This window comes from Saimiri boliviensis, chromosome 5 (assembly GCF_048565385.1).
Source record: "Saimiri boliviensis isolate mSaiBol1 chromosome 5, mSaiBol1.pri, whole genome shotgun sequence".
NCBI classification, from domain to species: Eukaryota; Metazoa; Chordata; class Mammalia; order Primates; family Cebidae; genus Saimiri; species Saimiri boliviensis.
The window spans coordinates 90,083,398-90,107,334 of record NC_133453.1 but is presented as its reverse complement, the minus strand read 5'-3'; the positions used below and the strand labels follow the sequence as shown (position 1 = coordinate 90,107,334).

Below are 23,937 nucleotides of genomic sequence, written 5' to 3'. Positions count from 1 at the left end.
GGTAGGGGTGGGGCAACAATAAGAACTGGGGGTTACCTAGGGGTCCCTGTAGGTGGCCACGGGGGAGGGTCCAGTACTGGACGGGGGTGGTGGCAGCAGGGGAGAAGTGTCCGAGTCAGTGCCTGCTTAGAGCTGATTCGGCTGTCAGGCTTACTGATGAGGGTTTGAGAGCAAAAGGAGGAGGAAGGAAGGGAATCAAGGTAGTTCCTAGATTTGAGTGGGCGCTAGCAGTTAGGGAAACCTTGGTTCCTTTTTAACCATGCTAGGGAAAATCAGGGGATGAGCAGGTTTTGTGGGAAAGCTTGGTTTCCATCATGTTGCTTCTGCACTGCCTCTCAGGCATCCAGCCGAGCCCGCCACCCAAGTGGGTGTGTGGAATAGGTGGTTGGATCTCTGGGTTTGGAGCACAGGAGAGAGGCTGGGACAAGACCAGGGCCGGAGAGTCGTGACCTGTAGATTATGTTTATGGCCACGGGTCTGGAGGAGGCAACCTAGAGAAAAGGGGGGCACAGCAGAGAGGGGAGCTGGAGCAGGACCAGGCTCAGGCACTGGCAAGTGGGAAGGTCAGAGAAAGGAGGTGGCACCAGCCGAGGGGCCTGAGGAGCATGTGGGGGCACAGAGGTCACGTGAAGACCGTGACCCTAGAAGGAAGGTGGTCAGCTCAGGGCCTGAGTAAGATGATGACAGAGACTGGGTTTGTGAAGAAGGCCAGATGGCGGTGACCTTAGCATGGACTAGAGAGAGTGGGTGAGGAAGTAGAGCCGGCAGCTGAACTCACTTTGTGAGTTTTATTTGAAGGAGATGAGAGGAATGGAGCCATGTGGGGTTAAGACAGGGTTGTGTTGCTTTTCTGTTGCAAGATGGGAGATACTACAGCATAGCTGTGTGCGATGGTGATGGTTTAGCCCAGTGGGGCAGAGGAGGAAGCACAGATGCGGGTGGGCTGTAGATGGGGTGAGCTGGGAGGCAAGATACGGCTCACCTTAAACTAGCTCACCTTAGAGCTTTTCTCATGGTGGCAAGAAGCCAGGTGATCAGCTGAGAGGGAGGGAGGGAGTAGGAAATAAATAAACGAATAAAAACAAATACATGAAGAAGCAGGGGCTCCGGCTTGAGAACAGAGACGGTGTAAAATCGACCTCTCAGGCAGTGCTGAGTGCTTCTTTGCGGCCCCACACTTAACACAGACACCTGATTAAACATCTGCCCAGCTCCCTGGTTCTGAGGGCCCTGGAAATCCACTTCCCAGGCACTGCTGTGGCAAGCCAGGGGACTTGTTCAAATGTCTCCACCAGATGGCGCCAGTGGGGCATTGCTGAAACCTCAGATGTTTTCTGAAGGACTGAAAGCAGAATGGTCTTTTTCTTGGTTTTCCTGTATTTATACCATTTTGTCTCAAACTTGAGTAGCAAATAGCGTACTTTTAAAGGGATAAAATTCTCACAGATCCTCAGAGTTTATTTAAATTATTTTATTATAATACGTAAGTATTTGCACATTTTAAACAGTATGCATTCCCTACTTACAGATCTTATACAACTGTCAAGACAAATTCAGAAATTAAATTGAAATAAAACCACAAATAAAAAGTCCAAACCACCAAACTTCACATAATTTAATGAAAAATGGGCTTTTTTCTAAAAATGGAGAGCTAGGTGCCGTGCGACTCCGGAGTTCATTGCTTCTTGCAGAGTTTGGGATGCCTGTTCTTCGTGTGTTGTGGCGTGACTCGATTCTTTCACTCCTGTACTCCCAGCACTTTGAGAGGCTGACGTGGGAGGATGGCTTGAGCTCTGGAGTTTGAGACCAGCCTGGGTAACATAGCAAGACCTTGTCTCTACTAAAAATAAAAAAAAATTAGCTAGGTGTGTTGGTGCATGCCTGTAGTTCCAGTGACTTGGGAGACTGAGCTGGGAGGGTCACTTCAGCTGGGGAGTTTGAGGCTGAGGTGAGCTGTGATGGTGCCAACACACTCTAGCCTGCGTGACAGAGTGAGATCCTGCCTCAAAATAAATAAACGAATAAAAACAAATACATGAAGATTAGCCTAGTGCCTGGCGCTGAACAAGCACTCAGTGCCCACCTGTGTGGTCCTCATCACCTGATCCTGTCTCCTCATTCTGCATCCCAAAGAGGCAGATGAGCTGTCAAGGTACCACCACTGTGAGTGGTAGATCCCGGGCTAAGAGCAAGGATCTTCTCTGCAACAGTTCTCAAAGTTCTTGGCCTTAGGACCCTTTCTTCTCTTAAATAAGATCAGTGGACTGGGCTTGGTGGCTCACCCCTGTAATCCTAGCACTTTGGGAGGTCAAGGCAGGAGGATCACTCAAAGCCAGGACTTTGGAACCAAAGTGGTCAGCATAGTGAGACTGTTTCTACAAAAAAAAAAAAAAAAATTAAAAATTAAAAGTTGTGTAAGGTGGCATACACCTGTAGTCCCAACTACTTGGGCGGCTGAAGTGGGAGGATTGCTTAAGCCCAGGAGTTTGAGGCTGTGGTGAGTGATGTTTGTGCCACTGCACTCCAGTCTGGGTGACAGAATGGCGATCTTTCTAAAAAAAAAGGAGGGGATCAATGAGTTTTTATATATATGGGTTATACTTATTGATATGGATCATATTAGAAATTAAAGCAAAAAATTCAGAATACTGCCAGATTCATTTACAAATAGTAATAAGCTTGTACATGTTACTGTAAATACGATTCGTAATGAAAATAACTATTTTCAAAACAAAAAAAAATAGCCAAATGGCATTGTTTTACATTTTCGCAAATCTCTTTGATGTCTGGCTATTTAATAGATGGCAGCTGGACCCCCCCATCTGCTTCTGCATTCTGTCTGTTATGGTGTGTTGTTTTGGTCAAAGTGTATGAAGAGAATCTCCTCTTGCCATGCCAGACAAGATTCTTGGCCACTGGACAGCTAAGAAAACTGTGGCGTGGGGAAGGTAGGATCATAGTGTGCACATCACAGGCGTGTCTGAGATTGAATGAGAGAATGTGAAAGTAGAGAGAAAAGAGTCTTAGAAGAGTATCTGGCAAAATTAGGCCCCCATGCATGTTAGCTACTGTTAAAGTGGTCATGGGGACACACCTGACAAGGACAGGGAGAGAGGACAGAAATAACTGTAGGTGGGTACTGCTGAGGCAGAGGGACTTTGAAACTCGAATTCTCAACCCAAAGGGAGGAATTGGGGATCACCTGGAGGCAAGAGTTCCTGATTCTGTCTATAGCACAGTAGCCTCCTTCGCTTTAATACTCCTCAGCTTCACGGTTCTCAGAGTCAGAGGTTCAGAGCGACTAAAATGGATCTTCCACAGCAATTGTACCAAAGCTCCAATGAGATAAATCCACTTCTATTCAGCAGTGATAAGCAAAGTACATTGGTAATTCTTATAATATGGGGATTGAATTATAAAAAGGCAAAAGGAAAGATAAAACTATGTATTGTTTGGATTAAGCTTAAATCCACTGCAAGCAATTGCAAAAGCCAAAATTGGAGGTGAAAACAGTCTCTAAATACGTCTTGCAAAACCCTTGTATAATCAGCCTCTTTCTTCAGCCTTCCCCTCCCTTTCTAAAGAAAGGTGATTTTATTTCCTCCTAAATCTGGTCACACGTTGCCACTTTGAATTACCATCTCCAGTTTGGCAGAGTGCCAGGGAAGGTCCTGTGGCAGGTCAGTTGGTCCAGTCCCCTGCCTCTGAGTGAGTGAGTGACTGCTCGGAACCCTCAAAGAGAGAGTCAGCAGGACTGGGTTTTAAAGATTCTGCAGACTCACCAGTACTCTGGGATTAGAGCAGTCAGAAATGCTTTACCTCAGGGCTGAACCATTCACCTTTAAAATGTATGTCTATTTTCTCCCGTGAATTTATCTAAGGAGATGAAGATCCAGATAGTGGGGAGGATGGATGGGAACATCCTACTGGAATTCATGTTTCTTGGGCCTGCTGGAAAGACTTTACAGCAGACAGGCCTATAGAGATCCTTAACTGGGGATGAGGAGGAACGCTGCATTGTAGTAAAGAAAGAACCTTTACTGGCAGAGTTCCGGTGCTTTTCCTATCAGCAACTTGTCAAAATCTCGGTTCTCTTCTCTCACGCTCCTTGAGGTGACTAAACTAAGCAGGTGGGGCTGCCTCTGTAGCCCTGTGTTTCTTCCAAACTATGAGCCAAAACTTGCTGCATCTTGCCCAGCGGGGATCGGGGGCTTTCGCTGAAAGCCCTTCCAGGGGAAATCGTGTCACTTCATGGTCTGCTGGAGTTACGGAGGCCGCCCTGTTGCATTTGTGTGTCTAGTGCTTGCTGTGTCAACACAGCTTGGCTGCAAACATTGCATCAGGCCATAATCCCACAATCCAAGGTATGTGCCGGCACCTCCCTGCCTCTGGGCATGCAGGACGGCCATCTTATCCCACCAGGGGGATCTCAGATCTGACCAGGGGGATAGTGTGCTTGGGGAGGTGAACCTGTGAGAGAGTGAAATGGCGATGTCAGTGGTGGCATTCAGGCAGCACTCCAACGGCTTTCAGCTCAAAATGGATATTCAATAACAGCTGTGCCCATGCTTTTAGGTTTTTCACTTCTAATATTGACAAAAAGCCCAAAATTTCACTAGAAAGGCCATATTCTTCCCAGAGATACCTCTTACTCTCTGTGACTTCTAAAAATGACAAGAATATCACCATCTAGGGTTGCTTAAGCTCTTCTTAGTTGAGTAGCTTTGCCATTGTGGAAGATTATGCCAAATGAGTTCTCTGAATATTTTTTCTTTCTTTTTTTTTTTTTTTTTTTTTGAGACTGAGTCTCTTGTCACCCAGGCTGGAGTGCAGTGGCATGATCTCGGCTCACTGCAGCCTCTGCCTCCCAGGTTCAAGTGATTCTCCTGCCTCAGTCTCCCAAGTAGTTGAGACTACAGGCACATGCCACCATGCTTGGCTAATTTTTATATTTTTAGTAGAGTTTGGGTTTTACCATGTTGGCCAGGCTGGTCCCCAGTTCTTGACCTCAAGTGATCCACCTGCTTTGGCCTCCCAAACCAAAGTGTTGGGATTACAGGCATGAGCCACTGTGCCCAGCCAAGAGGTGGTATTTTTAAAAAGAATGTGTTGTTATGTTTTTTTATTTTCTACTCAGTTTCTGTTCTGTATTTCTTCTCCTTTTTCACCTACTTTGCTTTTATCTACTTTTATAACCCCTTTCCAGACTGCGAATTTTTCCATTTATATGTAACTTACATCCTGCTTATCGATACAAAATATGTGAGGTTGCTTACAATGTTATAGCATATAAATCAGGAGAGTGAAGGAAGAAAAAGCATGGTAGCAGGAATCTGAGACATTTACCACAGTTGAGCACCAAATTTTGATATAAGCCTTCTAGAGGCAAAACGGAAAGCACAATGTGTCACGTTATGGATGCTTTTTTTTTTTTTTTTTTTTTTTTTTTAATCAAAAAAGAAGTTGGGCTTTTCTTTGTGGCTGTCATATTTCCAGTACTAGGTAATTCCATGTATTTTTCAAGGCTGAGGTTCTGCCTCCCTCTTTTGTCATCCCTGTCCCCATCCCCTAGAATACCATGAGCTCTGCACATATAGCAAGATCTCAGATCTAGGGCTTCAAGCTGGTGATGGGAAGCAGAGCCTTTCAGTGTCTTCTGAAAGCTGAGCTAACAGGCATTGGGTACAGGCTGACAGAGGCCACTCAGGCTGGTCTAGATGTTCACCTGGAGATGTGCCCAGCACTAGCCAAACCTCTGGTGAGAAGTGGAATGTGATGGAAGGGTGTGTTTTTTGGTGAATCTCATTATCTGTTGGAGATGGAGCATACATTTCGGAACTGGGAACGTCTTTCTACAGAGAGCTTGGGTTAGGGGCCCTGTTGCACCTGCTTGCTATCCTAAGTGCAGGAAAATGAGAAATGTTTTAATTCCCCCATAGGAATGAGAAAATGCATTATGTTACTGTGAATATATACAGCCTCAACAGATACTTATGGAAGAGGTGTTGAGACTGTCAGGACTAAATACTTAAAATCAGGAAGTAGGAGGCTGTGCTGTTCACGTGCTACTAGCCACATGTGTTTTTTGAGCTCTCAAAATGTGGCTAAGTCCAAATTGAGATGTGCTGAAAGTGGAAAATATATACCAGATTGCAAACACTATTGTGTGAAAAAAAGATCTCAGTAGTAATATTGTAATGTAAACGATCTCAACATGTAATACCAATTACATGTTGAAATGATACTATTTTGAATATGTTAAGCTATATGAAATATATTACAATTAATCTTACCTATTTCTTTTTACTTTTTAATGTAGCCACTAGAAAATTTGAAATTAAATATATGGCTAGACCAGGCGTGGTGGCTCACACCTGTAATCCCAGCACTTTGGGAGGCCGAGGCGGGCGGATCACCTGAGGTCAGGAGTTCGAGACCGGCCTGGCCAACATGGGAAAACCCTGTCTCTACTAAAAATACAAAAATTAGCTGGGCATGATGGCACGCCCCTGTAATCCCAGCTACTTGGGAGGCTGAGGCAGAAGAATTTCTTGAACCCGAGAGGCAGAAGTTGCAGTGAGCTGAGATCACACCCACTGCACTCCAGCCTGGGCAACAAGAGCAAAACTGTCTCAAAAACAAACAAAAGCAAAAAAAAAAAAAAAAAAAAAAAAAAAAAAATATGTGGTTCGTGTTATATTTGTATCTGAAAGCTCTGGTCTAAACATCTAGAATTAAATTTTTTTTTGATGAGTAAATTTCTACTGTCTTCTCTAATTCCTATGTTCTCTCTTTGGTTCTCTTTCAACAGATACGACTCCACGTAGCATGTCAAGGACTACATTAATCACCAATTCCTTTATTTTTTTCCCTCTTACAGTTTCCATTTTTTTTTTATACTTGCTTACCCCAGCCATCTGCAGTATACCAGTTTCAGGTCTTTGAGCTGTGTAGAGTTTCTGTGTGTACAGATGTGTGCTCGGACTTTTCTCTTTCTGAGAAATCTGAAGGAGATGGTTACTACGCAGAACCATTACCGCTGACCCGGCCTCCGGGATGTTGGGTGGTTTCTGGGTGGTCCCTGGAGCCTCCTCTGGGCAGGGCACCATCCCATCGGTACGCCCTGATGTGCCATTCCCTGGAGGGGAACAACCAAGTGCCGTGGAGGCAGGTGACCAAGCTCTGCCTCAACTGTCTGGTTTCCTGTAAAATAAACACGTTACTTTATATTTTTAAGGAACAAAAAGTGCTGCTATAGGGTTCAAAGTTTTCATTCTGAACACTTTTCCAAAACAAATTACCCCAAAGACACATTTTGAATATCCTGGCTACATCTTTGGATCTGTAAAATATACCTTTTAGTATGGCACCTGTTAAAATGCAAAGCAAATTTCTTTGGGGCAGAAAAACAATGACAGTGGCAATGTAGAATTTGTTCATTCAAATACATCTATGTAAATGCAAAATGTCATAAAATTCACCTCCGAGCTGCTTGCTTTTGAACCTGCAGCAACTAGTCTTGACCAGCCTGGTTTGAACATCATTCTTTCAGAAGTGCTGAAAATGCTGCAGAGTTGGATACGTGGAAATGTGGCTGCCCCTCTCCTCACTTCTTCCTCCCTGATCCTTCTGGAGCTTGCATCAGGAACGGCCTCTTTCTCTAACCATTTTCCGTTTGAGGGGGTATGGCCGAAGAAATCCAGCATCATTCCAGCAGTTGAAAAAGGAAGCCTTGGGGAGAAAGTACTTGAGAAGATTTTGTTCCTTGTGCTTGTCTATGAATAAGTTGCCTTGAATAAGTTATTATTTTAACCCATCATTGCAGACTGTTTATTTGAATTCTTTGACACCAAATAGGTTTCATCTTCTTAGACACAATTAGAAAAAATCCATATAGTTGGATATTTTATATTTAGTTATTACTTTATTCAAATACATAAATCTAAAGGTGAATCAACCCTTACTTCCAGTTGTGCTTATTAAGAAGATCAATTTCCAAGTAGTAAAGTTTTCAGAGAAACTGACAAAGATTCAGTTAAGTTGGTCTTGTGTGCTGCTAATTTTTTTTTTTTTTTTTTTGACAAATTTGGGGGTAGGTCAATGACAATGAAACCAATCTCAGTGAAAGCTCCTATCCTCTCCTGATGTGGGCCCAAGATGGGTGAGCTGGCACTGTACCCTGAAGCTTTCACCACTGTAATGAAGTATATGCCAGGAGAGACTGGGCTTTTCTCATGGCTGTGTAGGTCGAAGGTAGTTCAAGTGTGTGTGTGTGTGTGTGTGTGTGTGTGTGTGTGTGTGTAAAGTGCTAAGAACTGTGCATGGACATCCAAACATTTCTTGTATAAAAATTCCCTAGCGAAGCAAACCCACTTTGACTTAATTTATTTGGTAAATGTTGCACTTTGTTTATGTGTGTTTTGTTTTGGGTCGGGGGATAAGGGGAGAGAGGAGGACAAATTCTCTTGAAGTATTTATTTCGTGAAGATGGCAATTTTGCATTTGTTTAATTTTTTTTCCTTCTTTGATTTTGTTATCAGTGCCAGCCCAATATACCTACTCCATCATTATTTACAGTCTGATAGGAGGGTCCTTGAGGGCAGCGTTTGCAAAGCTAATCAGGTAATAACATATGCCGCATCACCTTGTTAATATGTTTCCCTCTGATTTGGGAAAGTAAAACATTGGTGTTTGAGAAGAATTGCCATTTAATAATTGTCATATTACTACTCTCCATTATGCAATTGTATTACTTTTTGTTTGGAAATTGAAGAAAAGTCAGTGATAATTTTTGGTTCTTGCTAATATCCGTCATAAAATAGATTGTTTTAGATTCTTTCCAGAGTGATTTTTTTTCCCTGGGTAACCCCTTTCTACTTCTAAAGAATTGCTTAACACTTTCATGTTTCAAAGGGAAACATTCACTTGTAGTTCCCTATTCCTTGATCTTTACAAGGGACTGGGAAAATTCGCTTTACTTTTATTCACAGAGAAAGTTGGCTTTGATGTCTCTTAAAGATCATTCTGCTAGTTGCTGATCAGCCAGTCAGTTCACCTAGCTTCAATCTTTATAGGACTTCTAATCTAATTTTCCTGTACTGTGACTAAAAGGGAGGCAAATTATTGGAATGGATTATTCAAATGGGTCCTTATATATTGCTATGTATAATAAGCCAGTTATTATATCAGGACCATGTTCTCTGCAGGCCACTTTTTTAAAAAGCCACAATTGTGCAATTTTCAGGTTTTTAGACTGTTACTCCCTGTACTTTAAATGTAAAAACAACACTTCTGAATAATTAAGCTCATGATTATGTTTTTGGTTATATGCAGTTTTTGACTAGTGTGTATGTGTGCCTTTTTCTCCTCTATGAATAATTTTACATTTCATGCTATTTCTTGAAAGTTTATTCTTTGATGCTCTAAGAGAACAGCCAGATGGTTTCTACAAGTAATCTTTATCTGCAGGATGGGGGATTGGTAAATTAGGAGAATGTTTGAGATATCAAGATTTATGGTTGGGAACTAAAATATATAATGCCAAATATGATTTTGTCAATTACTAGATAATTCTGTGCAAACATATCATCTCTTCAAATGCTGCACACTTTTGTTAAACAGGCAGTAGACAGAACGCTTAAGAGTTTCAGATTAAGACTTTTAAAGGAAATAGAATCATGTGATTAAGAAAATCAGAATTTATAGATAATATTGGGATAAATGAAGAAATAAAAATGTTTGTTTAGAATGTAGCATGTGGTGACTTTTTAAAGCCCTAAAGTTTACATGAAGAAGCGCTAGTTCCTATAGAGATAACTGAAAGCAAATAAAAGTTTTTAACAATCCCCTCTTTCGAAGTGCATTTTTTTTTTTTTAAGTAGGGCAGGAGACATTTGAACTCTAGCTATATGACATATTGGGAAAGTTTTTCATTGGCAGAGGGTGAGGGGAAGATTTCACTTCATTGTCTCACCCAGAATCTTGAGCAAGCTAAAGAAACCATCATAGTCTAAAATTGCTTCATTTAACACTAACAATTTAGCCTTTTTAAACCAAGCATTGAATAATGGCTGGGTAACTGCCAAAGGAAGCGCCGCTCCGTGAAGTCTGCTTACTTATTTAAAAATTGTGTATCAATTTTAAATACTGTTCATTGTGTGCAGATATAAGGGGAATAGGGCATTCTGTAGAATTATACATGTCTAGTTTGTAAAGTGTGTCCTGTGTACTGCAGATGTGTGTTTTCTGGGCTTTATGTATTTGTACAGTAGCTTTCACATTAAAAAAATTGTGGACAAACTTGTTTGGGGGTTTGAGGGGAGAATCGTGGTTTATATCAATAATGATGCTGTACTATAGTCCATGGAACAAAAGATGTGGAAGTTACCCTCCGCTGGCCCATGGAAAATTTTGGTAATCTTCTAGGTTCTAAAATGAAGATGTATGGGTACTCTGGCAGACTGCATGTTGTATAATTTGAAAAATACTAAAAGTGGAAATAAAATTGAATTAAACTTTGGCTGGTCTGTTTCTCCTTATTTGAGTCATCCTGAAGGTACAGTCATTGAAGATGTCAGTGCCCATGAGGGGATGAGCCGTTTTCTGGCCTCAAAAGAGTTCACTTCAAGTGAGCAGCTGCTCCAATATACAGCATAAACAAAGTTGACCTTGACCATTTTTTCTTGGACTTTGCTTAAATACTCTAAAAAAAGTTTATTTTTTTAAATTTTTTTCATTTCGGAACTAAGAAATCTTGACATTTGTCACTTCTGTTCTGAAAAGATAGCAACTGATGTAAAAAAAGTGTCTTATTAGCTTTTTAAAAAGTAGGATTGACTTTAAAGCTCAGTGGAGCAGTGTATTTGCTGAATATCTGAATTTCTTCTTGCCTAGGAAGGGTGTTAATTCTCCACCTAATGAATGCAGCCCTGTTTGCATATGTTGAAAGAGTATCGGGATCTTTCGAGGACTGGGTTGTTTATATTCCTGTTTAACCTATGGATTCTTAGTGTTAATGTACAGGTCTGAGATCTCTTGAGAGGACACCAGAGCATGAATCCTTTGGAGGATAACCAGTGCCAGGACACAGAATTATTTTTTATCTGCTCTCATAACAAGGAGACTTCCCTTCCTCGGGTCACTAGAATCACGTGACCATGCATGACATTGTGTATGTAAAGCCTCCTCATTCCTGTGCTTGGTTTGATTAATGGTGCACGAGAGCCAGACAGTAAACCTCTTTCCCTTAATTGATTAAAAATGGAAGGGATAGATGCCAAGTGAACGTGTAATTGAGGGCACTGCAAATGGTGTGCTTTTATGCTGTCTTATCCATCTTTTTTGAAATTGTTACTCTAAGAACTCTGAAGAGGAAGTTTCCAGATATCAGATTGTTAAAGGTGACTTATGTAGTAAGTTTCAAAAGTGGTAGTTGAATATTCAGCTGATGCCTGTGTGTTTTAGATGGGAATGCAGTTCTCTGAAAGAACCAGATTACAAAGCAAATTTAAATATCAATGGGAAATGACCCCCACAGATCCCAGAACACAGCGGCTTTGCGATGCGATTGGACTGCATTGACGCCAGTGTTCTCTTGGTTCCTGCGAGCCTTTCTTGAGGTTTCTTGTTTCGCCAAGCTCTGAACTGGGCTCTGGCTTTGCCTCAGAAGCACAGAACTGGAGCATGTGTGGGAGAAAGTGGAACTGGAGCAATAATCTGCAAAGGCAATTACTGGTGATGTGTGTATTGGCAGGTTTCATTCTAGCATTTGCGACAGGTCGGGTCTTGTTATTTGTCTTGTGTACATAATACACTGAACAGAAATAGGAGGCACCTCTTGGGTGACACATTAGTTGAAAATGTGGGCTTACTTGACAAAGGCGTCCTGAGCCATGGGGTTTTCACTTTCCTTTTGGTGTTCGGTGGTTCATCGTCCAATTTGCAAAGAAAACACCAATCTTTCTATGTGGTTAGTTGGGTTCAAAATAATAAAAAGATCCTGTAGGTAACCACTGTTGGTGGTCTGTCTTCCTGCAGTACCCTGGATGGCAAAGGTCGGGATTCTTTATCTGCTTTGCGTCCGCAGTGCAAGAGCAGTTTGCTCTGGACTTCCAGGAGGCCCTCTTTCCCATTGAACACCTTTCAAATCTTCACCCTTCCCCATGCCCAGATGGCAAATGATTCTCATAGTATAGCTGATCAAGATTTGCCTACAACAATATTTTATTCCTTCAGAATGTAAATGACATTAGAGAAATTGACAAACTTGTTCTGGATGACATGAAAGAGCATCAGAATCTTGTAATGCTCAGAAAGCTACACTAAACAGTCAATTAATTCCAGGGCACTATTCTGGCTGTGTGCCAGACATTGTTTTAAGTGCTCTACATGTATTAATCCATCTAATCCTCCTAATAACTCCATGAGGAATGCACCATTATCTCTTCTTTACAGGTAAGGAAACAGGCACAGAGAGGTTAAGTAGCCTGCCCAAGGTCTCACTGCTGGCAAGAGGAGGCGCCAGGATTGAAACCCACACAGTCTGTTTCTAAGGCTCATGCTTGCAGCAGCAAATAATACTGCCTCTCTGAATAGTGATTGGGAGATATATATGTGTGTGTGTGTGTGTGTGTGTGTGTACATGTGTATATACACACATGTGTACGTCTCTCTATAATAGTGATAAGCAGCAGCCAACCTCAAAAGCCATTTTGTAAAGAATTTATACAAAGCTGTATGCCTTTGCAACTTTTCTATTCTCTCCTTTCACTGGAATCTGAAACTTCATTGTGATTTGAGTTACTTTAAGCAATCAAATGTGTCTAGAAAAGAAAACAGTAACGAAGGAGGATGCCTCCCAGCAAGGGCACCTGATAACACTGAACTCTACAGGAAGGCTGCATTTCAGTAGTGCCCTTGTCAGAATCTTTCATACATAACATACTTAGAAGCTAAGCGTAGTCATTACTTCTGTCAGTTTTCAAATCATGAGTCATAAGAATTTAACTTATTATCCATGTGGATTTTTTTTTAAGACACAAATTCTCTCTGTCTGCATTAAAACATGTATAACCTATATTCTGCTTCAGTAAAAAGCTCTCAGTACTCTCTTGCCCCACCTGAAATGGCTCTCAGGGAAGGACTGAAGGGCACTGGATGGGTTTCCTCTCATCGCCAGGGATGGGTGAAGCCTCAGAGGAGGCTGTCCCCTACATCACCTCCAGCCCCATCATGATGGTTAATAGGATTTCATTTTAGAACTTTAGGTTTTAGAAAAAATAAACATGCCTATCATACCACACAAGCATGCGTGAGTTCAACCACAGAAGGCTGAAACAGTGGGGTTCCCTTATGAGCTCCTCCCTTTATCTGTGCCTCTCCTGTCTGAGGGTGTTCTGATGGGCTACCTAGAAGCACAGGCTGGTGGCAGATGTGTCTAGGTAACCAGATGTTGACTCCTTCAGCCAGTGCCTAGCTGCCTGCCTACAGACCTTAACCTCCAGCCCAGCATTCTTGCTGCCCTGTAGCCCCCTTCTGGGACCTATATGCAACAGCAAAATACCTCTGGAGTACTGGCTGGTAGGCAGCGGTACTACTGAGTAATTCCACATGGAAATAATGATGCATGCGGAACCTGGTTCTGACTCTCAGCTTCACATCCACTTGCTAGGGTTTAACTATGTAAGAATCTCAGCGAGTTCATCTCCATACCTGAATTTAGCCCATGATGCTCCATTCTTCACAGTGCCTTTCAGGGATCAGATGAGAAACTGTAGGAAGACATTTTATAACAGCGCTACTTGAATATAAGGTATTGTTTTTGTTAAAAACTTCCTAGGAGAAAGTATGTTTGTCTTGGACCCCAGCTATTGTCTTCTGCCTAGCATCACCAATACTTAGAGTAGAGGAGGAAAGAACATGCGGAGACATTGGGAATTGTCTGATTCTGCCCGATGGCATCAGATCTCTTTGTAGCTCTCCACGTAGGGTTCCTTCTTTACCCACCGTCTTCATCAGTTGGGGCTGCTGTAGCAAAGTACCATAGACTGGGAGGCTTATGAACAACACACATCTAGTTTTCACAGTTTTGAAGGCTGGAAGTCCAAGCTGAGGGTACCAGCCAGCACCATTCTGGTGAAGACTTGTTCCTGGTTGCAGACTCCTGACTTCTTGCTGTGTCCACACATGGTGGAAGGAGGAGAGAGCTCCCTGGGGTTCCTCTTATCAGGTACTGAACTCATTCGTGATGACCAATAAACTCGCCCTGATGACCTAATCACCCCCAAAAGGCTCTACCTGCGAATATCATCACATTGGATTAGTATTCCAGCATATGAATTTTGGTGAGACACCAACATCCAGTTCATTGTACCCACTTCTTCACCCTCTTTCCTCTTGGGGGAACCCTACTCTTAGGCTATTTCACGGGTAGAGAGTATGACATACCCTCTGCGGTGTGGTGCAGGGAGTAGGGTTCCAGGCTCGTTTCCACGCTCTGTGCTTTGTGGCTTTTCACACCAGAGGGCGCAGGTAAGTGCCCTTCACTCAACGTCCTGATGCTGGATCATGAATCAAGTCCACTCAGTTTCCCATACATGGAGCCAGAAGCCCAGTAATCACAGTTAATACTGAGAGACTAAATCCTGGCAGAATCTTTGTAGGAGCTTAACAAGTTCCCCAAAGGGAGATTAGAGATGCTCAAGGATTCACTGAGCCAAACCAGCACACAAAAGCACACTTGGCTTCTGCCAGCATCTGGAAACAAGTTGTCTGCTTCCCTTCCATAACCCAGGTATTGGAATGTTCCTGTCCCAGAACACATAGCAGAGGCAGGAACCCACTGTTGAGTGCAAGCCTGCTCTGTCCTGCCGCTCCTAAACACTAGATGACTATTATCAGGGCCTCTACTTTAAATGCTTTGTCTCCCTTTAGACTGTCGGAAATCTATGAGAACATCAAAATCCAAAGAGTTAAAGTCGCGTGTCCAAGGCCACTTAGTTTTGACCGTAGAGCCCACGTTCCGTCTCTTACAGTCCCCTGCTTGTCTGTCTCAGAGGTAAGGGCTGGAAGCTGCTGTAGAATGTCGCTCCCAATCTTCCCTATGAGTTGTCAACAAATGGTGCTTTCCAAATAGCTTTCCCTTTCCTATACTGAACAAATAAATTGGGGAGTTCTTAAAGAAGTAAGGAGTACATCACCAGGACTTAGAGAAGACTATGAGGGACATTGGGAATCATCTGGTTCCACCCAGTGAAGTCAGATGACTCACTTTGCACCATGCACACCATCAGGAGAGAGCCCAAACCCAGCACGTCACCCTTCTCCTCACTCTGCTGCACCAACCCTCAGCAGGCAAAGACCAAAGCTAGTCACAACGCACTGGCAATACACCTTCCTGACTCGATTAGCCCGAGTATTGACATTACTTGTGTGGAAATGTTTTGCCAGTCATCTGTTGAGTGAGTACTCTGTGGCAGGTGCCCTATGATCAACCGCGAACTTCGGCAGTGCAGACTGGAGTTCCAGTAGTTCTGACACTTTGCTTATCAACCAAGTGCCTCAAACAAGTTACCTAATCTCTCTTAGTGTCGCACCTGGCTCACAATGCATCTAAAATAGCTAGTCCTTCACATGCATTCTGGAATCTCCTACAAGGAATGAGTGAGGGTGGTACTGCTATTCACCCCATATGAAAAAACTGAGGTGTGGAGATGTTGAGTGAGTCTCCCAACATCACAAAGCAAGGTAGTGGTGGAGCTGGCTCCAGAGTCCATGTTCTTAACCAAGAGGCTGAGCTCTCTGGGGAGGAGTGCAGAGGGACTGGGTTCACATCCTGCCTCACTTCCTGATCCGAGTTTACTCCCAGATCTAAGCTGTCTTATATGGGAGCAGCTGAAATCTCCATGTAATGAACCGAAAAAGCCTCTGTAAAAACATTAGTGTTTATTCATTATTTCAATAAGTATTGGAGCACCTACCTTATACTAAGCATTGTTTCCAGAGCTGGAGAGAGATGTGAATAAAACAAGACAGTCTTCATTTCCTTAGGGGCAAATTATAAACAAGTGAACAACACCTTCTAAAATGACTTAGTATATTCAAGTGCTATGAAAATAAGAAACCAGGGTACTGTTATAGCAAGTAACTCCAGTCTAGTTTTGACTGGGTAGTCAGTGAAGGCCTTAGTGAATGAGGGAGCTGGCCATGCAGAGACCAGGAGGTAGGTGCAAACAGATGGAACAGCAGCTGCAAAGTTCCTCAGGAAGGATTATGCTTGGTGTGTTAGTGCTAATAGAACTCTGATTTTACACGAATAACTTTCTCCACACTGGTATTTCTTTCCCTCATTTACCTATCAAATTAAAAGGACCATAAGGGCCAGGCACAGTGGCTCACGCCTGTAATCCCAGCACTTTGGGAGGCCAAGGCAGGTGGATCACTTGAGGTCAGGAGTTCAAGACCAACCTGGCCAACATGGTGAAACCTCGTATCTGCTAAAAATACAAAAAATATTAGCTAGGTGTGGTGGCACATGCCTGTAATCCCAGCTACTCAGGAGGCTGAGGCACGAGAATTGCTTGAACCCAGGAGGTGGAGGTTGCGGTGAGCTGAAACTGCACTCCAGCTTGGGTGACAGAGTGAGACTTTTTCTCAAAACAAACAAACAAACAAACAAACAAAAACAAAAAATGAGTATGTTTGTGTTGACTTCAGAAGTAAGAAGCAAATTGGAATAATAAACAACTTCTTTCCTGGATTTAGAAATACAATGCCAAAGGCATTTGCGCATTTTTGTAGCCAGCAATGTTGTGAGCAGACCCATACCTCTGTAGCCCATGCTTCAGTGCCTGCTCTTAAACCCTGATAAAAGAGGACTAGTACATCCCGGCTGGTGTGTTTTAAACAGCCAAGCAAATTTAAGCGGATCTACAGGACCTGAGAGTGTAAAAAGTAATACTGAGGGATAAATATGGAGAAGCTGATTTGCTGCCCAACCTCAGGGTCAGGCACAGGTCTGAGCAGGCCACCTGCCTCTTCTTAGAGTCATCTCGGCAAAATGGAGCTCCTGCAGCCTGCCTCTTTGGAAAAGCTGCTTGCTGGCCTCGTACGTGAGAGGTATGCCCAACTCACTTCGGGAAAGTTATTTCAACTTCTTGCTACATCAGGACTCTGCGACTGGTGAACATCAAAAACCCAAAGAAACACACATCTTTGCCTGCCCTTGGTAAGCCTGGAGAGAATTTCACTGGTCGATAAGAGGTGATTCAGAATTTTGTCTGATTGTTCTGGAGCTGACTTTTTTTTGAGTGTCACAGGTAGCACAGACATTTTTGAAGCATAACTTTGATAACCGCTCTTGCTGCGGCTGCTGCCTGCCTTGTTCTTGCTTCAGACTCAGTTCCTGCTGAGATCTGCATGGAAAGAAGTATTTCCCACTACAGGGCTCACACAACTAAATGGCATCACTGAAGTCCCCTGGTTAGAGTCTAATTAGTGTGTGGCTTTAGGAAGCAAGACAACACGTTTACATTTTTGCAGGTTATTACCTGAACGTGATCGCTGAATAGCCTCAGCTGTTCAAACAGTAATGCTGCATACAATGAGGAGTGTGTGTGTGTGTGTGTGTGTGTGTGTGTGTGTGTAGGAGGACACACCCCTGCCCGCTGGCTGGAGTGATGTATTAGCAATCCTGGGTCAAGAGGGGTCTAGGCTTGCTTAAGATTTAACACAGAGGCTGCACTGTTTTTTTTCTGGGCAGGGGGATAGGGTGGTGGGAACACTCTCCCTCTGTTGCCCAGGCTGGAGTGCAGTGGTGCGATCTCAGCTCACTGCCACCTCTGCCTCCGGGTTCAAGTGCTTCTCCTGCCTCAGTCTCCTGAGTAGCTGGAATTACAGGCACCCGCCACCATGTCTCGCTAATATTTGTATTTTTAGTAGAGATGGGGTTTCACCATGTTTCCCAGGCTGTTCTCAAACCCCTAACCTCAAGTGATCCACCTGTCTCAGCATCCCAAAGTGCTGGGATTACAGGCGTGAGCCACTGTGCCTAGCCAGCTGCACAATTTATTATCCACCTAAGAGAAGCCCGATTTTATTTTCAGAGTGCTCCTTGTGTGAACTGGGGTTGTGAGAAGCAGTGACATTTCTCCTCCTTTCTTCAGGTGGGGTGAAGACTTGACTTAGAGGTAAGGGAGGCTCCTTGGCCAACGTGGGGTGGGAGCTGTTTCGAGCTGTTCTCATCTCTGGCCTGTTTCCTGACCTGTGAAATGAGAAGGTTAGGTGATTGGGTAGGATCAGTTTCCCAGGCTTGCCTGTAGGTGAGTAGCCCCTGGAGTGCTCATTCAAAAGCTGCTCTGCTCTCCCAAATGAGAATGTTTAGGCGTGAACTCTGACATGAGCAGACACCCAAGTGATCCTCCCCCTCAATGCAGAATGGTGGTCTGCGCAATCTCTAACACATCTTCCAACTCCAAAACTCCTGTCCCAGCTATGTCTGGAAGGCAGTGACTCCTAACTATTCCCGAGACCCAGATGTCTTTGCAAGTCTAACAACAGCTGTAGATGCTCGCTTTAGTAAAAATGTATGCAGACACAGAATATCAAATTCAGTTGCAGGGTCTGTGGCCCTTGATTTAAGAATTCCTATTCTAAGGTCAGCCCTTGAAAGAGAATACAAGCATTCATCTGAGCCAGACATGAAGCAGCTGTTCACTAAAGGTCAGTTATTATGCTATTTCTGTCTCTCAGCTTGGCTTTTTTTTTTTTTTTTTTTTTTTTTTGAGACGGAGTTTCGCTCTTGTTCCCCAGGCTGGAGTGCAATGGCACGATCTCGGCTCACCGCAACCTCCGCCTCCTGGGTTCAGGCAATTCTCCTGCCTCAACCTCCTGAGTAGCTGGGATTACAGGAACGTGCCACCATGCCCAGCTAATTTTTTTTTTTTTTTTTGTATTTTTAGTAGAGACGGGGTTTCACCATGTTGACCAGGATGGTCTTGATCTCTCGACCTCGTGATCCACCCGCCTCGGCCTCCCAAAGTGCTGGGATTACAGGATTGAGCCACCACGCCCGGCTGTCTCTCAGCTTTTCTATGAAACTCCAATATGATCTTGTTGTATAGATGAGGACACGGAGGCACAGAGAGATTAACATGCATTGTAGGTTGTGGCTGAATTTGAACTCAAACAGTCTGATTCCAGAGGCAGTGTGAATTTAAATTCTGGGCTACCTGATAAAGTGGTGATCAGTTTTGCCTACCTGAATTCATAGCACTTTCTGCTCCTAATATTTCTGGCCACTTCCCTATACCTCCTTATATTAGTCATAATTAACTGAGCCGCTACTATGTGCCAAGGATGCTACACATATTGTCTCATTAAAAAATGTCCTCAGAAACTGATATACAGTATTTTTTTGTTTTGTTTTTCTGAGACAGAGTTTCACTCTTGCTGTCCAGGCTGGAGTGCAATGTGCCATCCTGGCTCACCACAACCTCTGCCTCCTGGGTTCAAGTGATTCTTCTGCCTCAGCCTCCAGAGTAGCTGGGATTACAGGTTCCCATCCTCCCCATCCCTAGCTCGATACACAGTGCTAATAGACATTTGAGTCCTAAGTAAAGACAGAAAAAATTAGGAAGGTAAATATATCCTAAGGCTCAGAAGTTTTTTGGATTGTTGCTTCTTTGGATAATATATATTTCATTATACTATCAGAAAACTAGACATTAAGTAGAAGCTGAAGATTTTCTAGTTCAAATATTCTCTTAGGGACCAGTAGAGAATAACAATAAACACAGTTATTTGCAAGGGTTAATTCATTCATTCTAGAATCTTACAAAGCCTATCAATGGTTTTGTCCCTATTTCTAGCATTTTAACATTGATCAGATGTGGGCCGGCTCTCTTTGCACTGCTAGGCAGAGCTACTGTTTACTGAGCAGGTGCTTTGTGCTGGCGCTGTGCTCAAGCACTTTACATGGATTATTTCACTTAGCCTCACAACAGTATCAAAGCTTCTCATTTCAGATACCGCTTTTAAAGAATAAACTTCAAGTGGTGACCTTGTCTGATTTCATGGCTGCACATTTTCCAAGCGGGAGAAATGCACAAATGAAGAACACGCCCAAGGCTGCTCAGCAAGTCTGGGAGACGGAGTGGGGTAGGGAGGGAGGGGTCACGTGCAAGCAAGCACTGGGGCAGAACCTGTACCTTCCTGATGATTCTCAGTCCTGTCTGGGTGGCATCACTTAGCAGACTGGCCCAGCCAAGATCACACGCACAGCAAGAGGATCCGAAATCACAGGGAATCACGTGCTCTACTGACGAAAACCAACACATAAAAACGTCTAGGCCCATTTTATGTGAGTGAGACCCAGAGGGGCTCCTTTGCTCCTGCTGGTGCAAGTGGCTGTCCCAAAGGGCAGGCCCTGCCACAGCCCCACCCTGGGACACCAGACTCCTTGCCACCATAGAGGGATTAGCAATTGAGGTAGGGCACACCTAGGTGGGGCATCCCATATAACCTTTTCTAGGTTGGCCTTGCCCAGTGTGACGTGGCCAGCCAGGAAACACCAGATCTGAAATACCCATCTGTGCAGAACCCACTGAAGGGGTGGGGTGTCTAGACCTTAGGAGTGTTGGGCTTGTTGTCAGGGAAGGGGTGGAGCAGGCTGTTTGGCCCTGACCTCACCTTAATAGAGATCCTCCCATTTTGGCCTCAGAGCTTTAATATATAGTCACAGAAGTGTACTGAAATAGTCATACGAAGAAATGTTCTCCATACAACTTTAAAGTTGTACAGTGTTTCCTGCAGTGAAATGAATTTTTTCATGGAATAGATTTTTTTAATGAGACTTGAAATTAACATGTGAGTAGCAAGCAGCATGACACATTACCTCGTATGAGGGTGTGTGTGTATGTGTGTGTGTGTGTGTGTGTGTGAAAACCATTTGTTAAATGGAACACCTAAAAATACCATTGCTTTTGTTTTTGCAGTTGTCAGGGGCCTCAATAAGTGCAAGTGGCTCAGGTGATGCTTGACCTGAGAGGTCTGGAAAAACAGATTAGAAGTCTCAGCAGAGGACCAAACTCAGACCCCATTTCTGCAGAAGTTCTGTCCCCAGGTTTCCCCACTGCAGGCATAACCAGCAGCCCTTCAAAGGTTCCCGCCCAGCCCACCATTGTCTTTAGAAATGCAGACCCCCGATCAACTCTGCTACCAGCTGTGGGATCTTGGGTCAGCGGCTCATACTCTGAGCTGTTTCCACAGTGCAAGGCTGGCCAGACAGTGTTATATTTCGGAGTTCTCCTGCCTATGGCATCCTCAGAAGTTAAAGTTTTGCTTGATGGCTTCTAAGGTGCCCTGGGAGTGTAGACCTCCCACAAGCCAGCTGCCTGGCTGGCAGTGGGTGTGGGGTAAGTAGTAGAGAGAGAACAGGTGGCCTGGAAGCTGACAGCTTGGCTCCAGATTCTCCCTAGTAAGCATGGAATGATGTTGGAGCAGCTCTGGACCGAGGGGACCCGCTTAAGGCTGGACGCAGAAGACTGGGCGACACCTAGTCTGTTCATCAGGTATGAAATGCCCTGAGTTTTCAAAGCTCTGGTGATTCAGTAGTGGACAGGTAAGTTTCCTGCCCCTCCTGGGGCTCCGTCTGGGGGTGTCGAGGACATCACTACATGGAATTATCTTATTTATAGCTTAATTTCATTATTTAAAAAGCGGGGGAATCATTTGAGGGGTGAGCAAGATTGGACGGAATGGTCAAAAAAGGTCTTTGAGTTCTTCCAGTTCTGACTAACTCACACGCACCCTCGGCCCAGTCATTTTCACTCCCGAGGGTCTGCACTCTGCGCTGCCACGTCCCAGAAAGCAAGCGGGTGGACTCCCCGCTCCTTAAGCTCGGTCGGGTCCGATTCGCGTGCTGGGTTCCACTTCCCGAGCGGGGCTGGCTGGATGGGAACAAGCTCCTCGCCGCCTCCCGAGCGCCGGCTGCTAATACACGGCCGCCCGCCCGGGCCTCCCTGCAGCCCCGCGGCGGAGCCCTGCGTTTTCCCAGCGGAGCCGGGCCCGGGGCTGCTCCCTCGCGGGCGGGGCTCACCTGTCCCGGCCCGGCCCCCTCCCGCGCCCCAGGTGGCTCAGGGCTGGGAGGAGCCGCGCCCCGCCCCGCGCGGCCGCAGCCAACGCCAGCCCCAGGCGGGCGCGCGGGGAGCCGGCGCTGGGAGCCGGGCGAGGGCGCCGAGAGGCCCGGCGGGCGTGGGCGGCGAGGTGAGCGGGGCCGGCGCAGCGGGCGAGGGCGGTGGTGGGTTCGGGGACGGCTCACCCCGCGCCGGAGCGAGTGCTGGGCCGCGCGGCTGCGGCGGGAGATGCGCTGCGCCCCTGCCGGGCGCGCCGGGGCGGCCAGGAGCTCGCGGGGCGGTGGCGCAGTGGCGGGTCGGGGTCCGGTCGCCGCCTCGGGGAGAACAGCTGCCAACAGCTGGACGGGGCCGGAGCTGGGGGCCGGGGCCAGGCTGGAGCTGCCTGGGTCTGTAATCGCCCAGGGCGCTGCGGGGCGGGTGACTTCGGCAGAGCCGAGGGGAGAGGAGAGACTGGGGGCCGAACAGGCGCGGAGCTGGGGCGGGGATTCAAGGCGGACCATGGGGCCAAGAGCGATCGAGCGAGCTCTGGTGTTTCCCTCTGCGGCGCTGCACGCGGGGCCCGCGCGGGTGCCAGCCTCTCCCCCTGCCCCGGCTCTTTACTTTTGTTGTTGAATAACCGACCTTACACATTGGTTACCTGGGGTTTCCCCAAAGCTGGGTCTGGAGGCTACGCTGACTCCAAGGGGTTAGGTTGTTCGAGGGGAGCTGGTGGGTGGAGGGGTGCTGTCCAACTCCCAAGGCCAGGGGATCAGAGAGCGGGAAAGTGAGAAAAGTCTTGAATACCATTAAAATTCCAGTAACTAGCTATGTGACCTTGAGTAAGTTACTTAACTGCTGTGAGCCTCAGTTCCCTTAAAGTAAAATAGGTATTGTTAATCATCACAGCAGCCTTAGGTTATCTGATGTTCATGGAGTGCAGAGCACACACTGCTTGATTTTTTCGCTTTTGTGTTGATGTAACACTGTGTGCCTCGCAGAGGTCCCCACGCTGTTCTGAACAGAAGGAAGATCCAGGAGGCTCGGGTTATCATCCTTTAAGAGGGAACCCTGGTGGTGGTGGTGCGTGTGTTGTGGGGTGGGGACATTCTTTCTCACCTTGGCTTTGTCATGATTAGGCTTCTTCCAGGGTGCCTTGCTTGCTGACACCATCCCAGAGGCCAAGGTTAGGGCTGCCAGTGCACAGGCCCTGCAGATGGAGGGGGCGTTGTCAGACCGCTCTCATCCTTACCTGTCGGATTTGTCAGAGTTATTTGCTTTGTGTTGGTTTTGGTCACTTGAAAATTGCCTTATACTGTGTAGAAATTGATTGGGTCACATAAATGAAAAGGTTGAGCGTTTTAGCTTAAAGCTCTAGCGAGTTACAGAGGCTCATGTGAGGTTCCAGGGCCAGTTCTCTCAGGTATATCTTAGCTGTTTTTCTCTCTGTGTCGACTGGTGCTTAGTATGGAGCAATAAATAGCAGTTGCACCTTCAGGCTTATCTGCCCTTTCAGAGAGAGAGACAGAGACAGAGAGGGAGAGGGAGAATCCCATCTTCTTCATTCTTATAGCAATCTTTTTTTTTTTTTTTTTTTTGAGACGGAGTTTCGCTCTTGTTCCCCAGGCTGGAGTGCAATGGCGCGATCTCGACTCACCGCAACCTCCGCCTCCTGGGTTCAGGCAATTCTCCTGCCTCAGCCTCCTGAGTAGCTGGGATTACAGGCTCGCACCACCATGCCCAGCTAACTTTTTGTATTTTTAGTAGAGATGGAAGTTTCACCTTGTTGACCAGGATGGTCTTGATATCCTGATCTTGTGATCCACCCGCC

At 45.3% G+C, this 23,937-nt stretch overlaps 2 protein-coding genes across 5 annotated transcripts in view; both read left to right on the top strand.

The window, feature by feature from the left end:
- KIF5C (kinesin family member 5C) overlaps nucleotides 1–10,519 on the top strand; it is a 154,231-nt gene extending 143,712 nt beyond the window's left edge. The window contains exon 26 of the mRNA XM_039469948.2: nucleotides 6,812–10,519. The gene's annotated coding sequence lies outside the window, so the exon portion shown is untranslated. The remainder of the gene's footprint in view (nucleotides 1–6,811) is intronic.
- An 11,253-nt stretch (nucleotides 10,520–21,772) lies between these two features.
- Nucleotides 21,773–23,937, top strand: part of LYPD6B (LY6/PLAUR domain containing 6B) — a 188,577-nt gene continuing 186,412 nt past the window's right edge. For 2 of the 4 annotated variants that reach the window (XM_074399707.1, XM_039470206.2), the window contains exon 1: nucleotides 22,141–22,260. Coding sequence is in view for 1 of the 4 variants with exons in the window: in XM_074399709.1 (XP_074255810.1) it covers nucleotides 21,949–22,260 (312 nt within the window). In the remaining 3 variants the exon portion in view is untranslated. Of the gene's footprint in view, nucleotides 22,261–23,937 lie in introns of all 4 variants that reach the window. The other 2 variants (XM_074399709.1, XM_039470207.2) reach the window with 2 other exon arrangements.